Below are 20,487 nucleotides of genomic sequence, written 5' to 3' on the forward strand. Positions count from 1 at the left end.
CTGGAAAAAGAAGAACAAAAAAACCCCCAAAACTAGTAGAAAGAAAAAAATCATAAAGATCCGAGCAGAAATAAATGAAAAAGAAAAAAAAAACAATAGTAAAGATTAATAAAACTAAAAGCTGGTTCTTTGAGAAGATGAACAAAATGGACAAACCTTTAGCCAGACTCATCAAGAAAAAAAGAGCAAAGAATCAAATCCAAAAAATTAGAAATGAAAAAGGAGAGGTTACAACAGACAATGCAGAAATAAAAAGGATTATAAGAGCCTATTATGAACAATATGGCAATAAAATGGATAACCTGGAAGAAATGGACAGATTCTTAGAAAAGTTCAATCTTGCAAGACTGAAACAGCAAGAAAAATAAATTATGAACAACCCAGTTACAAGTGCTGAAATTAAAGCTGTGATCAAAAATCTCCCCCAAAACAAAATCCCCCAAATTTCCCCCTCAACAGGACCGATTGCCTTCACAGAAGAATTTTATCAAACATTTAGAGAAGACCTAATGCCTATCCTTCTAAAACTCTTTCAAAAAGCTGCAGAGGAAGGAACACTTCCAAACTCATTCTATGAGGCTACCATCACCCTGATACCAAAACCAGACAAAAACAACACAAGAAAAGAAAACTATGGGCCAATCTCACTCATGAACATAGATGCAAAAATCCTCAACAAAATTTTAGCAAACAGAATTCAACAACACATCAAAAAGCTCATACACCATGATCAAGTTGGGTTTATTCCACGAATGCAAGGATTCTTCAATACATGCAAATCAATCAATGTGATACACTATATTAACAAATTGAAAGATAAAAACCATATGATCATCTCAATAGATGCAGAAAAAGCCTTTGACAAAATTCAGCACCCATTTATGATTAAAACTCTTCAAAAAAATGGGCATAGAAGGAACCTATCTCAACATAGTAAGGGCCATATATGATAAGCCTACAGCAAACATTATTCTCAATGGTGAAAAACTGAAAGCATTCCCCCTAAGATCAGGAAAAAGACAAGGGTGTCCACTTTCACCACTATTATTCAGCATAGTTCTGGAAGTCCTAACTACAGCAATCGGAGAAGAAAAAGAAACAAAAGGAATCCATATTGGTAAAGAAGAAGTAAAGCTCTCACTGTTTGCAGATGACATGATACTGTACGTAGAAAACCCTAAAGATAGTATCAGAAAATTACTAGAGCTAATCAGTGAATTTAGCAAAGTTACAGGATACAAAATCAATACACAGAAATCACTTGCATTTTTATAATACTAACAGTGAAAAATCAGAAAGAGAAATTAAGGAATCAATCCCATTTGCCATTGCAACAACAAAAAAATTAAATATCTAGGTATAAACTTACCTAAGGAGACAAAAGAACTGTACACAGAAAATTATAAGACACTGATGAAAGAAATCAAAGACAACATAAACAGATGGAGAGAAAGTCCATGTTCCTAGAGAGGAAGAATCAATATTATGAAAATGACTATACTACCAAATGCAATCTACAGATTCAATGCAATCCCTATCAAATTACCAATGGCATTTTTCACAGAACTAGAACAAAAAATTTCACACTTCACATGGAAACACAAAAGACCCCAAATAGCCAAAGCAGTCTTGAGAAAGAAGAATGAACCTGGAGGAATCAATCTTCCTGACTTCAGATTATACTACTAAGCTACAGTCATCAAGACAGTATGGTACTGGCACAAAAACAGAAATACAGACCAATGGAACAAGACAGAAAACCCAGAAATAAACCCATGCACTTATGGGTACCTTACTTTTGACAAAGGAGGCAAGAATATACAATGGGGCAAAAACAGACTCCTCAATAAATGGTAAAACTGGACAGCTACATGTAAAAGAATAAAATTAGAACACTTCCTAATACCATACACAAAGATAAACTCAAAATGGATTAAAGACCTAAATGTAAGACCAGAACCTATAAAACTCTTAGAGGATAACACAGGCAGAACACTCGATGACATAAATCAAAGCAAGATCCTCTGTGACCCATCTCCTAAAGTAATGGAAATAAAAACAAAAGTAAACAAGTGGGACCCGATTAAACGTAAAAGCTTTTGCACAGCAAAGAAACTATAAACAAAGTGAAAAGACAACCCTCAGAATGGGAGAAAATAATAGCAAGTGAAACAACTGACAAAGGATTAATTTCCAAAATATACAAGCAGCTCATACAACTGAGTGCCAGAAAAAAACAAACAACCCAATTAAAAAGTGGGAAAAAGACCTAAACAGACATTTCTCCAAAGAAGACATACAGATGGCTAACAAACACATGAAAAGATGCTCAACATTGCTCATTATTAGAGAAATGCAAATCAAAACTACAATGAGATACCACCTCACACTGGTCAGAACGGCCCTCATCAAAAACTCTACAAACAATAAATGCTGGAGAGGGTTTGGAGAAAAGGGAATGCTCTTGCACTGATGGTGGGAATGTAAACTGATACAGCTACTATGGAAGACAGTATGGAGATTCCTTAAAAAACTAGGAATAAAACCACCATATGACCCAGCAATCTGACTCCTAGGCATATACCCTGAGGAAACCAAAAGTGAAAAAGACACATGTATCCCATTGTTCACTGCAGCACTAATTACAATACCTAGAACATGGAAGCAACCTAGATGTCCATCGACAGACGAATGGATAAAGAAGTTGTGTACATATACACAATGGAATATTACCCAGCCATAAAAAGGAACGCATGTGAGTCAGTTCTGATGAGGTGGATGAACTGAGAACCTATTATACAGAGTGGAGTGAGTTAGAAAGAGAAAGATAAATATAGTATACTAACACATACATATGGAATCTAGAAAAATGGTTCTGAAGAATTTATTTGCAGGGCAGCAATGGAGAAACAGACATAGAGAATAGACTTATGGACACGGGGAGAGGGGAGGAGAGGGTGAGATGTATGGAAAGAGTAACATGGAAACTTACATTACCATATGTAAAATAGACAGCCAGTGGGAATTTGCTGTATGGCTTAGGAAACTCAAACAGGGGCTCTGTATCAATCTTGAGGGGTGGGATGGGGAGGGAGATGGGAGGGAGGTTCAAAAGCGAGGGGATATATGTATACCTATGGCTGATTCATGTTAACGTTTGACTGAAAACAACAAAATTCTGTAAAGCAATTATCCTTTAATAAAAAAATAACTTAAAAAGAAAAAAAAAAGAACTACCTTATTTATAATGGAGGAACATTATTCAATAGTATAGAAAGACTGATGCTGAGCTGAATAATACTTTGGCCACCTGATCCAAAGAGCTGACTTATTGGAAAAGACCCTGATGGTGGAAAGATTGAGGGTAAGAGGAGAAGGAGGCAACAGAGGATGAGATGGTTGGATGGCATCACTGACTCAAGGAACATGAGTTTGAACAAACTCCAGGAGACAGTGAAGGACAGGGAAGCCTGGTGTGCTGCAGTCCATGGGGTCACAAAGAGTAGGACACGACTGAGTGACTAAACAACAACCACAGACATATAATTTCCCCTTAAAGAGAGAACGAAGATTCCCAGGTGGCTCAGATGGTAAAGAGCCTGCCTGAAGTGTGGGAGACCCGGGTTCGACCCCTGAGTTGGGAAGATCCCCTGGAGAAGGAAATGGCAAGCCATTCCAGTATTCTTGCCTGGAAAATCCCATGGACGGAAGAACCTGGCAGGCTATATAGTCCATGGGGTCACAAAGAGTTGGACACAACTGAGAGACTTCAATTCAATTTAAAGAGAGAACAACAAGGTTAAGGTAAACTTTGATAGTTACAGTCATGGAATGTGGGAAAAACTGTGATTATACTTGTCTGAGGGCATGAGAGAGTCTCTAAAATAGAGGTGTTAGTTGCACAGGAGTGTCTGACTCTTTGTGACCCCATGGACTGTAGCCCACCAGGCTTCTCTGTCCATAGGATTTCCTAGGTAAGAATACTGGAGTGGGTAGACCCAGGGATCGAACCTGGGTCTCCTGCATTTCAGGCAGATTCTTTGCTGTCATTGGGGAAGCCAACAGGGAAGCCCCAAAAGAGAGAAAAGGTGTTTCCACACACAGCATACATAGAAGTAACTGAAAATAGGTCCTTGGATGTTCAGAATAATTAATATAGTTCTAAGAAATCAAAGATTTTTTTGGTAACAAACTGTGATTCTGGTAATTTACTGAAGTGTTCGGGGGTTTATTTTTCTGACTTTTGAGGTGGTTAGGCAAATAATCTCAAATATCCAGTATCCCAATTCTACCAATTTATAATTCTCAAATACAGGGGAAGGGCCCACCAATTTGACACCCTAAGTGACTTTTTTGAACACCACAATGGTAACCTGCATGTAACAGAACCACAGCACCACTGAAACTTAATAATATTGAACTCCAGTGAACTCCAGTACCAAAGTCAGGAAGAGTGGAACCTGAGGCAAAGCGGAGGCACAGCCACCATATTCAGGGACTTTGATAATGAAAATATTTCCTCCTCCTGTTTTTGGATTTTTCCATGTTTCCTATTTGTCATGAGCCAATCCTGGTAGAGCTTATTTGAGCTCTGCTTCAGACTTGGCTGATAGAGGTTACTGGGTAAGGGAGCAGTAGGAGTTCTGGAAGGTCAGTCTTGACTAGTTTTTTCTTCCTCATCTCCATGTTGGCTTTTTATTTCCTGTGTCTCTGAAGGATGAGAGTCTCACATTTCTATTCCTCTCATTCAAACAGTGAATAAATATCAGAATATAAAGAACTCTTACAACTCAACAATAAAAGAGAAGTTATCCAATTTAAAAATGGACAAAATCTCTAAAAATCATATGAAGCTAGCCAATAAACACATGGAAAGATGTTCAACATCACTAGTCATTAGGGAATTGCAAGACAAAACCACAATGAGATACCCTTTCAACATCAGCCTGGATGGCTCTAGTCAAAAAGCCAGATATTAACACATGTTGAGGATATGGAGAAACTGGAAGCCTCATCCATTGCTGGTAGGAATGTAAGATGATGCAACCTCTTTGGAAAACAAGAATCAAGGATACTCTCCATGCTGGAAGCATTAATTTTATCTTTGGCTTGATAATTTTTGAAATTACTATAAAATATTTATGTGATTTGCCAATTAATACCAATATTTATTAATATGTTTTTACCTACATAACAGGACCTTATATCAAGTCAAACCTTTCCACAAAATTTCTATATGCAGTGGCCAGAGCAACCATTCTTTGTTCAGGTGGAGAGGTACCATGTTTGAATGGTAAGGGGATGGTAGTTATGCTCTGTATACTTGCTTATCATGTTTGTTAAAGCTAGCTTGGAAATTTAGTATTCATACACACATATATATTCTATACTTTTTGGTCCTCAAAGTAGAATTGTAGAGAAAATTTTATTAAATTCTGAATAATATTTTAGTTTCATCAATGGCAGATTTGCTTCCATAATGGCACAAGATGGCCAGATAACAGGAGTTGAATGTAAACATGCAGCTTCTTCCTACTGCATTGACTGTGTGCTAAAAACTGTTTATCATATTTGCGTGCTAAGTCTTGGCCAAATGATTGATAGTAAATAAAATCAATAACAACTGCTTGTTAAAAGCACCATGGATTTATCTGTGCCATGTAAGGTTTATTAGATTGAATGGAAGTCCAATTCTACATTTGGGTTTTTGTGAATAATGCGCTTGGATAACATTTCATAAATGTGGAGGGGGTGGCATAGCATAAGTGACACCATTTTATCAAGTACATGAACTGGTGCATCTGGGTGATGGCATACATATCAGTAGCATAATGTAATGGATTACACACCTTTATAGTAAAGTCAGCTGTTGACTGCATCAAAAATAGTATATTATGTTATAAAGTCATTTCCCTTCAGCTTTGAGTGAGTTATAATTATAACTGAATCTGTGTATATTTGACCTTCTGAGTGTTTGCTCCCTACCAAGTCAAAAAGCCTGTTATGAAGACCTGCCTGGGGGTAGAAAAATTGTTTAATCCCTCATATTCACATTTACTTCTCTCTGCAACTGGTTTTGTTCAGAGACTAGATAATGTCTTAGACTGATGAACAGCACAGGTCAGAGCGGCATGGCCCTTTCACAGCTCTCTTCCTGGAGCGTGGCAGAGAGTGATAAGTATTTGGTGTCAAACAGTTGCTTCTTAAAATGCAAGCTGCAAGCAAAGTAAGAGAAAAGAGAGGATGAAGAAAAAGCTCAATAAAGCTGAATAGATGCTATCTGGCTGGAAAGTCAGCTTCAATGAATAAATCAGTGGTAGATGAGGATTAACCGTCTACGTATATGGGCTAACGACAGAATGTGTATTCCCACACCAGAGCACAACGTTCAGCATTCTGCTTCCAAAGCTAATTCTCTAAGGAACAGTTTCTTCTTTGATCACAGCTCTCAGTATAAAATGTGCAGTGCTGGTTCTATGCAAGGCTTATGGAAAACAATTTTATTTGGCTGGACTTTAAACCATTCTTAAACAACGGGCTTTCCCAGGTCATACATTCCTTTTAATATTTATGGTAAAAGGCAGGTCAGGTCTTTTCCTGAATAGGAATATATTTTCTTAAAATTTTTTTTAATTGAAGGATAATTGCTTTACAGAATTTTGTGGTTTTCTGTCATACATCAATAAGAATCAGCCATAGGTACACCCATGTCCCCTCCCTCCCGAGCCTCCCTCCCATCTCCCTTCCCATCCCACCCTTCTAGATTGTCACAGAGCCCCTGTTTGTGTTCCCTGAGTCACGCAGCGAATTCACACTGGCCATCTATTTTACATATGGTATTGTAAATTTCCATGTTACTCTCTCCAGATGTCTCACCTTCTCCCTCCTCTCCTCCCACCATGTCCATAGATCTCTTCTCTATGTCTGTTTCTCCATTGCTGCCCTGCAAATAAATTCATCAGTCCCATCTTTCTAGATTCCATATATATGTATCAGTATATGATGTTTATATTTCTCTTTCTGACTTACTTTACCCTTATAATAGGCTCTAGGTTCATTCACCTCATTAGAACTGACTCAAATGTGTTCCTTTTTATGGCTGTGTGGTATTCCATTATAATATGTACCACAGCTTCTTTATCCATTCATCTGTCAATGGACATCTAGGTTGCTTCCATGTTCTAGCTATTGTAAATAGTGCTGCAGTGAACACTGAAGTACACGTGTCTTTTTCACTTTTGGTTTCCTCAGGGTATATGCCTTGGAGTTGGATTGCTGGGTCATATGGTGGTTTTATTCCTAGCTTTTTAAGGACTCTCCATACCTTCTTCCATAGCGGCTGTATCAGTTTGCATTCCCATCAGCAATGTAAGAGTGTTCCCTTTTCTCCACACCCTCTCCAGCATTTACGGTTTGTAGACTTTTTGATGATGGCCATTCCAACTGGTGTGAGGTGGTGAATACATTTATTTTTTTTTAAACCATCTCAGCAAAAGGTACAAAAGGAGTGAGTTTAAACTGAAAGTCTATGTGGGGTTACTGCTTGCAGGTTTGAACGCCTTTTTATGTTTCCCACAGGATAGACTTATAAATGTTTTAGATTTACAGAAATATACTTAACATGCCAAAGAAACCTACTTCTTGTTTTATATCACTTTTGCCTATAAATTTTAAGATGATTATTTTATTAGAAGAGGACAGTGAATCCCTGGCTGAGCTGATAGAACCTTACTGCCTATCTATTGCTTGCTTGGTCCTGACAAGAAGACAGAGGTACCCAGCACACTTCCGAGGATCTGGTCTAAGGAATACTCAACATACATGTCTCTCCCTTCCCTCCACCCTATATTTTCCTCATTAAATTTATTTTGTCACAAGAAAACTTAGGAGACAAATTACTTTTAATTTCTCACTAATTTTCATACATGAGAACCAAAAGATCTCAGTTATTTGTTATGTCCTTGAATTTATAAGACCATAAATTGTGCTTTGCAGATCATATGTTTCCTGTGATTATCAGAAGGTAGGACAGAATAGCAGTTCCACACAGGAGCTCTGGAGTCAGACAGCCTGATTCAAACTCTGGCTTTGCCTCTTAAAATTGGAATGATTTTATAACCTTTATGTGCAGGAAGATATGTGAATCCTAAAGATTAAATGAAAAAGTGGCTGGAAAGGGCTTAGAAAAATAACTGGCATGCAGTAGGTGCTCAGTATATTTTTAACAAAAAGTGTGAAATACAGGGTTTCAAATTTAATTCTTACTGTCAGGCTCATAGGAGATACTTAATATATTGGGATATATATTGTGTCTGTTAGTCACTCATTCATGTCTGACTCTTTGCAGTCCCATGGACTGTACCCGCTGGGCTCCTCTGTCCATGGAATTCTCCAGGCAAGAATACTGGAATGGGTAGCCATCCCCTTCTCCAGGGGGATCTTCCTAACCAGGGGATTGAACCCAGGTCTCCTGCATTGCAGACAGATTCTCTCCCATCTGAGCCACCAGGGAAGCCACTATATTTGCTAATCATTAATCTTCTGAGTCTTTTGTCCCATCAAACAAACCTTTTAAAAACATGGGGCAAGGCCATGGAGGCGGGCTCCCAGGAGCTGGGCCTGCCAAGCTTAGTGGGGTGAGGTGACAATCTAGTCTAAGAAAATGGTGCGGGGAAGCCTGGTGGACAGGGAGAGGGCTGGTGAGGAAGCTGAAAGGCCAGGAAGGTCAAGAAGGAAGAGGTAACTTAGATAGGTAGACAGGACCATGGCTGGATCTGCAACATAAACCAGAAAAGTTCTAAAAATGGCAAAGTCAGAGTCAAACAGAAGTGAAATGAAATGACAACTTCACTGGTGATGTCAAGTATATTCTATAAATTCTGCTTGGGTTTTCTGGGTAACCTTACTCTGAGATAGTTCTTACTTTAAGACAGGGACCCAGTTTCAGGTTAGGATAAAACTGCTGTGAGAACATCTCAGTACAGTGGTTTTTTGCTTTAAGATGTCTTTTGGGATGAATTAGACATGCTGTTGACAAAACCTAGAGGGTCTCTGATAATCTGGGTTCACTGATGGTGGCCATTTTATACTAACTTCTCTTCCAAGGTTAAAAATTGATCCTGAAGGTCAGTGTGGTAATATTCGAAAGCCTGGGATGTAACAGGCAACGTACTACTCTTTTAACACACTGTTCTGCTCTGGTGTCACAGAAGCAGCATTAGTTTTGACCTTTTAATATTGGCTTTTTTTGTTTGTTTGTTTTGTAAAAGGACTCAAAATAATCTGTTTCTATTTATCACAATTTAATGAAAAACTCAATCAAGTCAGTCATTTGGCATCATGTACATAAAACCCAGCAGTAGTCAGAAGTAAATCAAAGCAGTAATTTTTAATTATATTACATTAGTATTACTGATGTCCAAAATCATCTTTCAGTTATTTATAACAGAGAAGCAACTTATAGTAAATATATGTACATAAATACTATAAAATTTATATTAATTGCTTTATCTCTTTGTCTTTGACTTTAATATTTAAAAAATAAGATAAATATAACTTTTAATATTTTATCAAAAGGTTTAACATAAGATTTAAGGATAGGCTGAGTTGGGACATTTATCCATAGGCTGGAGTTTTAGAGCAGTCTACTCTGCACACATAAGAAATGAAGAAAACTGACCTCCTTACTAACTTATGGGCTATTCACTGCCTAGAATGGTGTTTCCCAAACTTGTGTTGAAGCAAAAAGAACTTCTACAACCTAAATGTCCATCAGTAGATGAATGGATAAAGCAAATTAGATATATATGCATTTGTGTGCATGTATATGTATATATGCACACAAACATATATATATCATCATCAACTCTGTTGCTCAGCTGTTAAAGCATCTCAAGCAATTAGTTCTGTAGTTAAAATGCAGAAGATCCAGGGAGAGCATACAATGGAATATTATTCAGTATCCTCAGATACAATTGTTTATATGTGATAAATCTCAGTTGCAAGTGGCAGAAAACCAATACAAATGAGCAAAAGCAGAAAGAAGGGGGAGGTTTGTTGATTGCCAAAACTGGAAAGGCAGGAGTGGGTAGCTGGCCTTGGTTATGAAGGGCTCCAGGGGTTCAAATAGTATTTTCCGAATTCTCTGTGCTTCTTCCTGCTGTATCTCTGTGGGTTGCCTTACTTTCTTCTAGTAATACAGGAGGAAGAGGAAGAGGCAGGGATACAGACAGCTCCTGTCTTTTCTTCTAGCTGCAACAAGTCAGAGGAAAGCAAGGCTTTTCTGTCCCTGACTCTATTATCTATATATGGTATCTATAAACCTCAGAAGAGGATTCTCACTGGATGGACTCCTGTCATATGCTCATCCTTTGAATTATCAATTGGCCAGAGGGGTAGGGTGTGACGGCTTGCCAGGCCTATATGACACGCTCTCCCACTTGGCCGGGTAAGGCAGAGCCCTGGATTGGCAGCCTCACAGAGTCACAAGGACTAGGCTGAGGCAGGAACTGATGGTGAGGAGAAGCGCTTAACTAAGTAAGAAGATCAGTCCTGGGTGTTCATTGGAAGGACTGATGCTGAAGCTGAAACTCCAGTACTTTGGCCACCTCATGCGAAGAGTTGACTCGTTGGAAAAGACCCTGATGCTGGGAGGGATTGGGGGCAGGAGGAGAAGGGGACGACAGAGGATGAGATGGCTGGATGGCATCACCGACTCGATGGGCATGAGTTTGAGTGAACTCCGGGAGTTTGTGATGGACAGGGAGGTCTGGTGTGCTGCAATTCATGGGGTCACAAAGAGTCGGACACGACTGAGCGACTGAACTGAACTGAACTGAAGTAAGAAGAACACTACTGTTATGAGACTAAAATATAAAAATCTTAAAACACTAAATTCCATGGTTACCATAAGCTCTTCTTTTCTTCTAAACAGATGGAATTATTAAATGAAACTATACAGCTCCTTACACTCTCAACCCAACCACATACTTTAAAAGAGACACCTAAAGTGAATGCAAAATCATATTTTGGCACCCTTTACCATCCTCCTTCCACTCATGACCCCTCAGGGCCAGGACTAGGGTGAGGGGAGTGAGGCACTTTCCTCAGGTGTGGAATTGAAAGGGGTGCCAAAACCTCAGTGGTCAACATAAACAATATTTTAATATGATATTTTTGTAAAATAAAAATGAATGTCAAAAAATCTATGATGAACAAAAGGGCAAAATCCTAAAGACAGGATCAATACTACTGATTTTCCCTTCTGACTTAGGCTCCAATACAGCTCAGCATGGCACTGTCATTGATCAACATTTAAAATGTTGATATTCTGCTCATTGTGAATTTCTTTGCATTCATCTTTGTTTTTTAAGATACTGCCTTACAGGACTTCCCTGGTGGTCCAGTGGCTAAGGATCTGTGCTCCCAAAGCAGGGGGCCCAGATTCAATCCCTGGTCAGGGAACCAGATCATACATGTCACACAGAAGAGTTCTCAGGCTGCAACTAAAGATCCCCCGTTCCACAACTAAGACCTGGTACAGCCAAATAAATAATTGCTTTTTTTTAAAAAAAGAAAGAAACAAAGATATAACCTTACAACATTTTTATCCTGATTACTGAGTTTCTGGCACCCCCTTATGTTTTTCACCCAAGGTGAATGCCTTACTTGTCTCATTCATGTCTTCTGCATCCACCTCACCAAAGGGGTAGGCAGTCATTGGTAAAGCCGTCACTCAAGCTGAGTCAATCACATTCTTTCTCTAAGTTTGAAAATGTGGCCTAAGAGACACAGAGACACTAGTCTGATGAGAGTGGACACTTGAATTGAAAGTGATGCTACATTGGAGCTGGAGGAGTTGTGTTGAGCCTTGTGCAGGCCAAGGGAGCCCATTCAAAGAGAGAAGCGGGCATGAGAGAATTAGGCATGTGCCATGTTGTATTATTTGTTCAAAATATTTTCTACCCTCTTCTACAAGGCCCTTCTCTGGTGCCTCTCTACTGGAAGAGTGAATTTCCTACAGCACGGATGTCAGTCTTGGCCACATGGTTTGTTTTAGCCAATGGAATGTAAGCAGAAGTGACATGCCATGACTGAACGGAAACTTTAAGTGCCATTGAGCAGATCTGCTTTGCTCCCTTCTCTCTGCCATAGGTTGGCATGTTCCAAACATGTTTTTCAGCCTAAGTTCAAGAAGTTGAACTTGAAGCTGTGCATCTGATAAAAATGAGTCATATCAGTTACCATTTTAGCTTTGTAATTGAAAAACAAAATACCTTTGTTTATACACAAATAAATCATGTAGTGTTCTTGTTCCTTGGGTTTAATTCAACTGACCATTCTCTCAGGACCCATTAGGATTTGGCTCACTCTTTGAGACCATCTTTAAGAATAGTCTTTATACTGCACCCTGTACTCTTTAAGGAGCAAAAAAAGTATCCCAAGTTGGGGGATAGGATTTCTATGCAGTAATAGCTCAGAGCTTCCCTAGTGGCTCAGATGGTAAGGAATATTCCTGCAATGAGGGAGACCCAGCTTCAGTCCCTGGGTCAGGGAAGATCCCCTGGAGAAGGGAATGGCTACCCACTCCAGTATTCTTGCCTGGAGAATTCCATGGACAGAGGAGCCTGGCGGGCTACAGTCCATGGGGCTGCAAAGAATGGGACACAACTTGGTGACTAACACACATACACATACACAACAACAGTTGACTAATAAGACAATAACTTCTGTTCTAGTCAAAAACTTTCTATTTTGGCAAACTAAAATTACTAAGTTACAAACATTATAATTATTTTTTTTAAATACTGTCATAAGTATAGTTTTAGATGCTTTACATCCTGTGGGTAGGAAGCACAGAGAGGTTATAGATTTGCCTAAAGTTACCAGCAGGTAAGTGGGAAAAATCAGGTCTGGAAGCCAGAACTTCATCTAGCTCTTTCTGTTTTTGCCTCAGTACAATGAGAAACAATTTAGTCCTCTGTAACATTCTCCTTAATACTTGTAAGAATGTTTGGGTTGCTCACAGAATGTTCTCATTATACTTGAAGTAAATTTTTAAAAATTTAAAAACATGGACATATGTTACCTATCGCATTTACCATAGGAACATCTAGGTTATACTGTGTCTACGGCTGATGTATATATCTAACTGAACACCACTTTAGTTACATTAAGTAACACATTTATCATGCAAATATTTGATGAGACACCACCACACTACAAAGCAGGTATTTTTTCCCCAGAATGCCTTGAAGATGAATGCATAATAACTGATGGTTTATTTTAAAATGCTTAAATTACAAATCTCTATTTAAGAAAAAGAAGCTAAGAGAGAAATAACATTTGAGACAAGATTTAGAATGAACAGTGATTAAGGTAGAAAGGAAAAGAAAATTCTTGCTCAATAGTAAAAACACGAAAGAATTACAAATGTATTACTGATTCAGTGATTGATAAAATACATCAGGAATTCAAGAATAATGTTAGATTTAGAAATATGAATTGCTAAAATTACAAAGTAATAATAATGGTTCCAATTGCCTATATTAAAGTACCTACAAAATCCTGTTTTGTGTGCACAGCATTTCTTTATACCAACCTAAATTAGATACGTAATAGAGAAAGTACTGATACTAAATAAAAAATGTCACCAGATATTTTTCCTACAAGGACACTTCCTGTATTATTATTTTTCATGGATTTTGAAGGCCATAGATACCTGAAAAGTAAGTCAATTTAGTCAATTGACAACTAATGAGTTTCAACCAGTTGTTTTTAAAAGCACCTAAAAGATAAACTTCAGCCATTTTGCCTTGTTTCCTGAGGGAAACACTTATTCACACAGTTTATCACTGAAAATGACTAAATATTACTGAAAACTTTCAGATCTAGTGATAACCTGTGTTGATAAATAACTGTCCAACTTTGGGAGAACTACTTAGTATAGTTCTTTGCTCTCCTATATTCTGAAGGACTTAGGTATTGTGGCTCATGAGTTTTTTGTGATGATGGAAGATAGACTATATGAGAAAACTGAATGTTAACACATTGACTATCTTATTAAGCAGACATGGTAAGCTAATAATGTTTGTTGTTCATCTAACGGTTGATAAATGAATGTTAAAATCTGTCATCCTCCTGCCTTATATTTCTTGGCAGTTTAATCATTGTGATATTGACAGAACAAAAACTGTATTTACTATTTTGAAGAACTATACCAAAGATCAGAGAAGAAATCTTTTTTAAATGAACCAATATCCCCTTCCTAGTCTACTTATGTCATGTCTTAAGGGCTTTACATTATTCTTTTTTAGCAGACATCCAAATTTCAACTCTGTCTACACCACAGTGTCTACTCACAGCCTCCATTACTGATAAAACAAATGATTTAACATTTCTTTTTTTTTAATATACATTTATTTATTTCAATTGGAGGCTAATTACTTTACAATATTGTAGTGGTTTTTCCATACATTGACATGAATCCACCACAGGTGTACATGTGTTCCTCATCCTGAACCCCCCTGCCACCTCCCTCCCCATCCCATCCCTCTGGGCCATCCCAGTGCACCAGCCCCGAGCACTTGTCTCATGCATCAAACCTGGACTGGTGATCCATTTCACATATGATAATATACATGTTTCAATGCCATTCTCCCAAATCATCCCACCCTCGCCCTCTCCCACAGAGTCCCAAAGACTGTTCTATACATCTGTGTCTCTTTTTCTGTCTTGCATATAGGGTTATCGTTACCATCTTTCTAAATTCCATATATATGTGTTAGTATACTGTATTGGTGTTTTTCTTTCTGGCTTACTTCACTCTGTATAATAGACTCCAGTTTCATCCACCTCATTAGAACTGATTCAAATGTACTCTTTTTAATGGCTGAGCAATATTCCATTGTGTATATGTACCATAGCTTTCTTACCCATTCGTCTGCTGATGGACATCTAGGTTGCTTCCATGTCCTGGCTATTATAAACAGTGCTGCTATGAACACTGGGGTACACGTGTCTCTTTCAATTCTGGTTTTGATTTAACATTTCAAATCTACATTTGATGTAGGGGCTTGATGGAGATTTAAAGGCTGCCTTTGGTTTTAATGGATAAAGTATAGGTTCTTCTTCACAGAAAAATACTGCTGTGGTTTGACCATCCTAATTAGTGTTATGCCTGTAAGTCCTTTTTCCCAGACAGGGTGATTAATTTCTTAGCCCCAACGATATGGTAATTTGTAGGGCAACTCAACGTAGGCTATAGTTAGCAGTTAGGAGTGAAATCATAATAGGAAGAAAATATTGGCAATGAATTAAAGTTTTGAAAACTTTCAAAATTAAACATCAGGTAAACAATTTAAATTGAAATGTTTAAAAAGTGGCATGTGCCTGGGGTGGGGCAGAGCTCAAATTTGTGCTGAATTGTCTCCATCAGTATTAATACAGTTCAGAAGGCTATATGTGAGAACAGAAATAACTGTAAATGTGGATCACATTCAATCAATACTGAGTTGAGCTCCCTGACTGCTGAAAATGATGATGTTTATTTCTTTCTTGCTTTAAATAAATTATCAATATTTCCCCCCTTAACCGGAGGGCCTTTCTCAAAGGCTAGCTTTTCTGGTCTCCAGGGAGTGCCAAGAAACCCTGAGTTGGGGGGGCCCACAGCTGATGCCTAAAGACCATCTCTACTGCCCTGCCTCATTCTTGAGCTTGCAACTCAATGGTGTAAAGAAAACCTCCCTATAATAGTCCTGAACCCCTGCCTTGCCCTTTGCACCCCCAACTAAGTGGATTTTTTAAAAAAGTAAAAGATTTATGTGCATCTCAAGAGTGGTTCCCTTCCTCCTAATCAATGTGAGCAACATTAAAGAGATCTCTTTCCTCCTGAAGCTTATTTGTGTGTGTGTGTGTGTTGGTGGAGCAATAGATAAACACAAAAGTAACATGTTAATTAAAATATATAGCATGCCAGTGAGTGGTAAGTACTACTGGGAAAAATAAAGCAGAGAGGGAACTAAAGGAATCAGAAAGGTCTCATTGCAAAGGTGACATCTGAGTAATGATCTGAAGGAGGCAAGAGAGTGAACTATTAAGATACAGGGTATTTGGTCTGGAGCTGAAGGAATATCAGATGCAAAGGCCCTGGGGTCAGGGGGACCTGGTGTTTGTGGAGGAACAGCAAGAGGGACAGCTGGCTCAAGCAGAGGGAGTGGGAAGAAACAAGGTCGGTGAGGCCAAAGGAAACAGGTCATGTGAGGTCCTGGAGACCTTCCTAAGGACTGTCTAAGAAACGTGGGGGCAACGGAAGGACTTTGAACAGAGGAGTGGCGTGACCTAACAAGTTGTTAAAGGCCCTGTTCTTGAGGCTAGCTTTGGCAGCGGTGCCATCAAAAGACATCAGAAAGATAAATTTGGTAACAGGTGTCTCAAAGTTTGCACAGACAACTACTGATAAAGGAAAACGGCTGAATTCTGGACAAACGAGTGTGTAGGTGGTCAATAGGAGGGGTTACCCTGTGAAACTGGAAGATGCACTTGCCTAGTTTTCAGGCCGCGACCGCGGAGAAACCTCCAGTCCTGCTCCTCCAGCCCACGTCCTCTCTGTGAGGGTCAGGGCCTCAGCCTTTTGGCCGTGTTGCCATGGCGACTACAGGATTTCTTTGTTTTTTTTGTTTTTTTTTTTCCTTCTTCCACCCTACTCCCCACTCATACACCTCCTGAGCGCAAAGCACCCGGATCCGCATCCTTCCACCGCGGACGCTGGGTTTGGGCCAGCGCCTACATATCAATATTCGGCTCGCGGCGTGTTCCCCGCCCCCGCCGCGACTCCAGGCGCCAGCCTATTCAGCAGCTCCGCACCCAGCGGTCCGTGCCACCCAACCGCCCTCACCTCCTCCCCAGGGATCACGGCCGGAGCCCCAAACCGGCTCTGCCCTGGAGCGTCCCTGGCGGCCCAGAGAACAGCCGCGGGTCGGCCTAGTAACGCATCGCTTTCCCACTCGCTGGTGGCGGCCCAGAGTTGCACGTCTGCGGCGGGGAGGGGGCGCCCTGCGCCTGGCTCGCAGGCGGCGTGCCCGGGGAGACCCGCTCTACGCATCCCCGAAACAACTCTCTGGAGAGGTTCAACTCCCCTGTGCGCCGTTTAAGGTCCCCCTGCGCTTCCTGCAATGCACCAGACGGGGGAAGCAGATATCGGAGGCACCTGCATTGCGCCCCCGTTGGGATGCACTGTGCGCAAAAGAGGAGGCGGGGCGGAGGGGGGGGTGTCATCTGCTGCAAAACTGGAGGATCGGAGGCGCGGGGAGTTAGGGATGGGTTTTCTTAGGACTTACCTTGTGCAGTTTCCACATGGCCCCTAGAGCCTTGACTTCGTGGCTGGAGTGTTTGCCCTCCTCCAAGCACTGGTAGCACACGGGCATCTTGCACTGCACGCAGTACATGCTGTGGTTCTCCAGCTCGTGGTCTGTGCAGGTGGAGACCTTCCGTGGGCTTAGCCGCCGGCTCACGCGGCCCTGGGCCGGGGGTACCAGGCGATGCTTGGCCAGAGGACCCCGGGGCGGGTGGCAGCGCAGGCGGCACGGGTCACAGTAGAAGACATCGCACTGTTCACACATGACGGTGGCTTCCTTGGGTGCCTTCTCGCAGAGCTGGCATTTAAGGGCAGCCGCTTTGCTCTGCTGGTAGCGGTCAATTACCCCTTCCAGGACGCGGTTCTTGGGGAAGCCGCGGAGCCCCCGGTCATCCAAGATGAGGCTGCGGTGGCACTGGGGGCAGGTGATACAGGAGTTGCGGGGCACAGAGGCCAAGGCCGGTGACAGGTGGGTGGCCGGTGGCGGCATAGCCGGGGGGAACACACGGACGCCGTTGGGGGACTTCTGGCACGGTGTAGTAGGGGCGCTGGCGAACCCCCCGTAGGAGCCATAGCCGCTGTCCGCCTCGCTGTACAGGCTCATCTTGTCCAAATCCAGATAATCATAATCAGAGACCCCGGAGCCCGAGGCCCGTCGGCTCTGGGGGGACTCTGACTCCGGGGTCTGTACCAGGATGTTGCGGGCGCACGCCTGACATATATTGTGAGAGCAGGGTAAGATGATGGGCTCGCGATAGAAGGAGCCGCACACGGGGCATTTTAACTCTTCTTCCATCTCTTCCATGGGGACCGGGCTGGGAGCGAAGCAGCTGCGGCTGCAACGGGCGCCTGAGCTGACGAGGTGGCCGGCTGGCCTGTCGTGTCCAGCACCTTGGCCAGCAGTGGCGGCGGCGGTTTCGGCAGTGGCTCCTTCCCGCGTCGCTCAGGCGCCGACTCCCTGCGAGGCGCTCTCTCTAAGAGCCACCGAACCTCGGCGCCCAGAGCCAGCCTGGGACCGCCCCCTCCTCGCCCCTTAATCCCGCCCCAGCCTGTAAACAGCGGCCGATTGGACGGAGCGCGAGAGAGCGAAGCTCTTATTGGCCACATGCCCCATCCTTCTCCTCTCCTCTGCAGGTCACAGGGGGTTTGGTGGAGGATTCTGAGGATGAGGGGAGTCTTCATTCCTGGCTGCATGATCTCGGGAGGCGGCCGGCATGCGGAGGCGAAGGGACCGGGAAGGAGGAATTAGGCGGGATGACTCATCCCTCGCCCCGCTTCCTTCCGACCTCCGGCTCAGTCGCCCGAGAACGGAGCGTGAGAAACCCCTCCTCGCAGCGAGGGGGCTGGCAGAGGGGTTGATGCCTATCGCCGGCGTTTGCGTTTGGCTTGCAGCTATGGTCTCCGCGCCGACCTCCCCTCGGCGAGCGCTGCACCACAGGGGAGTCGGCCCTTTTCCTTCCGCTGCTGGCGCCTCACCCAGACCTCGGTTTCTGTACCGTAGCGGGGACTTTCTCCCCAGCTCAGGAACCCGCGGAAGCCGGTCCCTGCACTCCAGGTTCCGGGGAGCCGATGGTGCAGGCCGTGAGCCCTGGCAGAAGTCAACTCTTCTTTGTCTTCTTTCTGTCCCGGTTCCTGCTGTCTAAAAGGGGACTGACAATATCGATTTCCTAGTGTTGCTGTGTGACTTAAACTAGGGACCCACGTAAAGCTCAGTATACTAGTTAAAATCCATGGCCCCTTCATTTCACGCTTTCAGTACAAACTCGGCCCAGAGGCTTCTTACCTGTGATGTGAATGTGTCCCTATATCCCCACTTCAGTCCCCGTTCCCTCAAAGCTGTCCTCTCACCAGGCTGTCAGCACCTGGCTGATTTTCCGAAATAAGAGCAGCAGAATCTTTGGTTCAGTTGAGGCAGGATTGGGTTGCTTATTTCTGAGTGCCCACAGTTCGGTAAATGGATCACTGTGTCACTACAGAGTCTCTGTGTGACACCAAATAGCGTCTACCACAGCTTCCAGGATGGTGGGTTCTTCCTGTTTCTTCTAGCGAAGTGCATGAGGTGATGGTGATGGTGGGGGCAGGGTAGTTCTAGTGTCAGTTCTTAAATATTAAGCACTCTTCTCTCTCTCCTCGGTCATCGCTGGAGATAACTGGCCCTGTCCCTTGCTTGCAGAACTGCTGATTTGATGATGGAGGACCAAAAAAAAAAAAAAATCCAAAAACACCCGCAAATCCACCTTTAGGTTAAGTGACATGCTGAGGTATGTCAGATATGCTGAGGTAGTAACTTATTTCAAGTAGCACATGGCTGCATGCATGCGTTCAGCACGTGCTGAACGATTCGTGAAGTAAATGACAAAATTTCTTTCCAAGTTTTAACAAATCTTCCAATTTTCCATCTTCCAAAAAGATGACTTGATTGCAGCTCATTTAAACCACTCTACTGTGCAGGGGGGAAAAAGAGGAGTTTTTCTAACCCTGCCCCTGGGGAAATAGTCCAATAAACTAGGTTATCTTTCCAACACCTTTCTTCAATTGCAATAAAAATAGCACCTGATCATTGTTTGGGGGAGAAAAGTTCTCATTGTTATCTAAAGTTATGTTAACTACAAATGCTATGTGATTTTTTATTGGAGTATAGTTGATTTCTATGTGATTTATTTTTAGCTTTTAATTAGTTGAGTCCAGAGCATCCAAAGGCCTGCTTAACTCTGTTTACAGACATTGAATGTTTTCTTGTGAGTTTGGAACATTATCTATTTGCAGGATACATCTAATTTATAAATCCCAAGAGAATTTGCTAATAACAAACAGTTAGTGATTAATAAATTGTTAGAAAGGAATGTTAGTGCCACTCATAATGAACAGCCCTTCAAATGATTTTTATATGCATTTGGTCAATTGTAGCAGCCTTAGGCTGAGGCCAGGGGCGGTGGTCCAGAGGAGCTACCCCAGGCCCGAGGTCAGGGGCAGCAGCTGAGAGGAGCCACCCCACGTCCAAGGAGCGGCGGCTGCACTGGAGCAGGAGGGCAGAGAGAAGCTACTCCACGTTCAAGGTCGGGGAGGGGGGGGGGGTCAGCCATGAGGAGATACTCCTCCTCCCAGGTAAGGAGCAGTGGCTGCGCTTTGCTGGA

The 20,487-nt window shown here is 42.0% G+C and overlaps 1 protein-coding gene and 1 pseudogene across 9 annotated transcripts in view; one reads left to right on the top strand and one right to left on the bottom strand.

Annotated features, from left to right (window-relative positions):
• The window catches only part of TRIM9 (tripartite motif containing 9), a 116,219-nt gene extending 97,666 nt beyond the window's left edge, over nucleotides 1-18,553 (bottom strand). For 8 of the 9 annotated variants that reach the window (XM_043471661.1, XM_043471662.1, XM_043471660.1 and 5 more), the window contains exon 1: nucleotides 17,337-18,343. In XM_043471661.1, coding sequence (XP_043327596.1) covers nucleotides 17,337-18,158 — 822 coding nt within the window. In that variant the 5' untranslated portion in view covers nucleotides 18,159-18,343. Of the gene's footprint in view, nucleotides 1-17,336 lie in introns of all 9 variants that reach the window. The other variant, XM_043471656.1, reaches the window with a different exon arrangement.
• A 14-nt stretch (nucleotides 18,554-18,567) lies between these two features.
• Nucleotides 18,568-20,487, top strand: part of LOC122444286 — a 40,052-nt pseudogene continuing 38,132 nt past the window's right edge.

The sequence above is a fragment of the Cervus canadensis genome, chromosome 6, assembly GCF_019320065.1.
Source record: "Cervus canadensis isolate Bull #8, Minnesota chromosome 6, ASM1932006v1, whole genome shotgun sequence".
NCBI classification, from domain to species: Eukaryota; Metazoa; Chordata; class Mammalia; order Artiodactyla; family Cervidae; genus Cervus; species Cervus canadensis.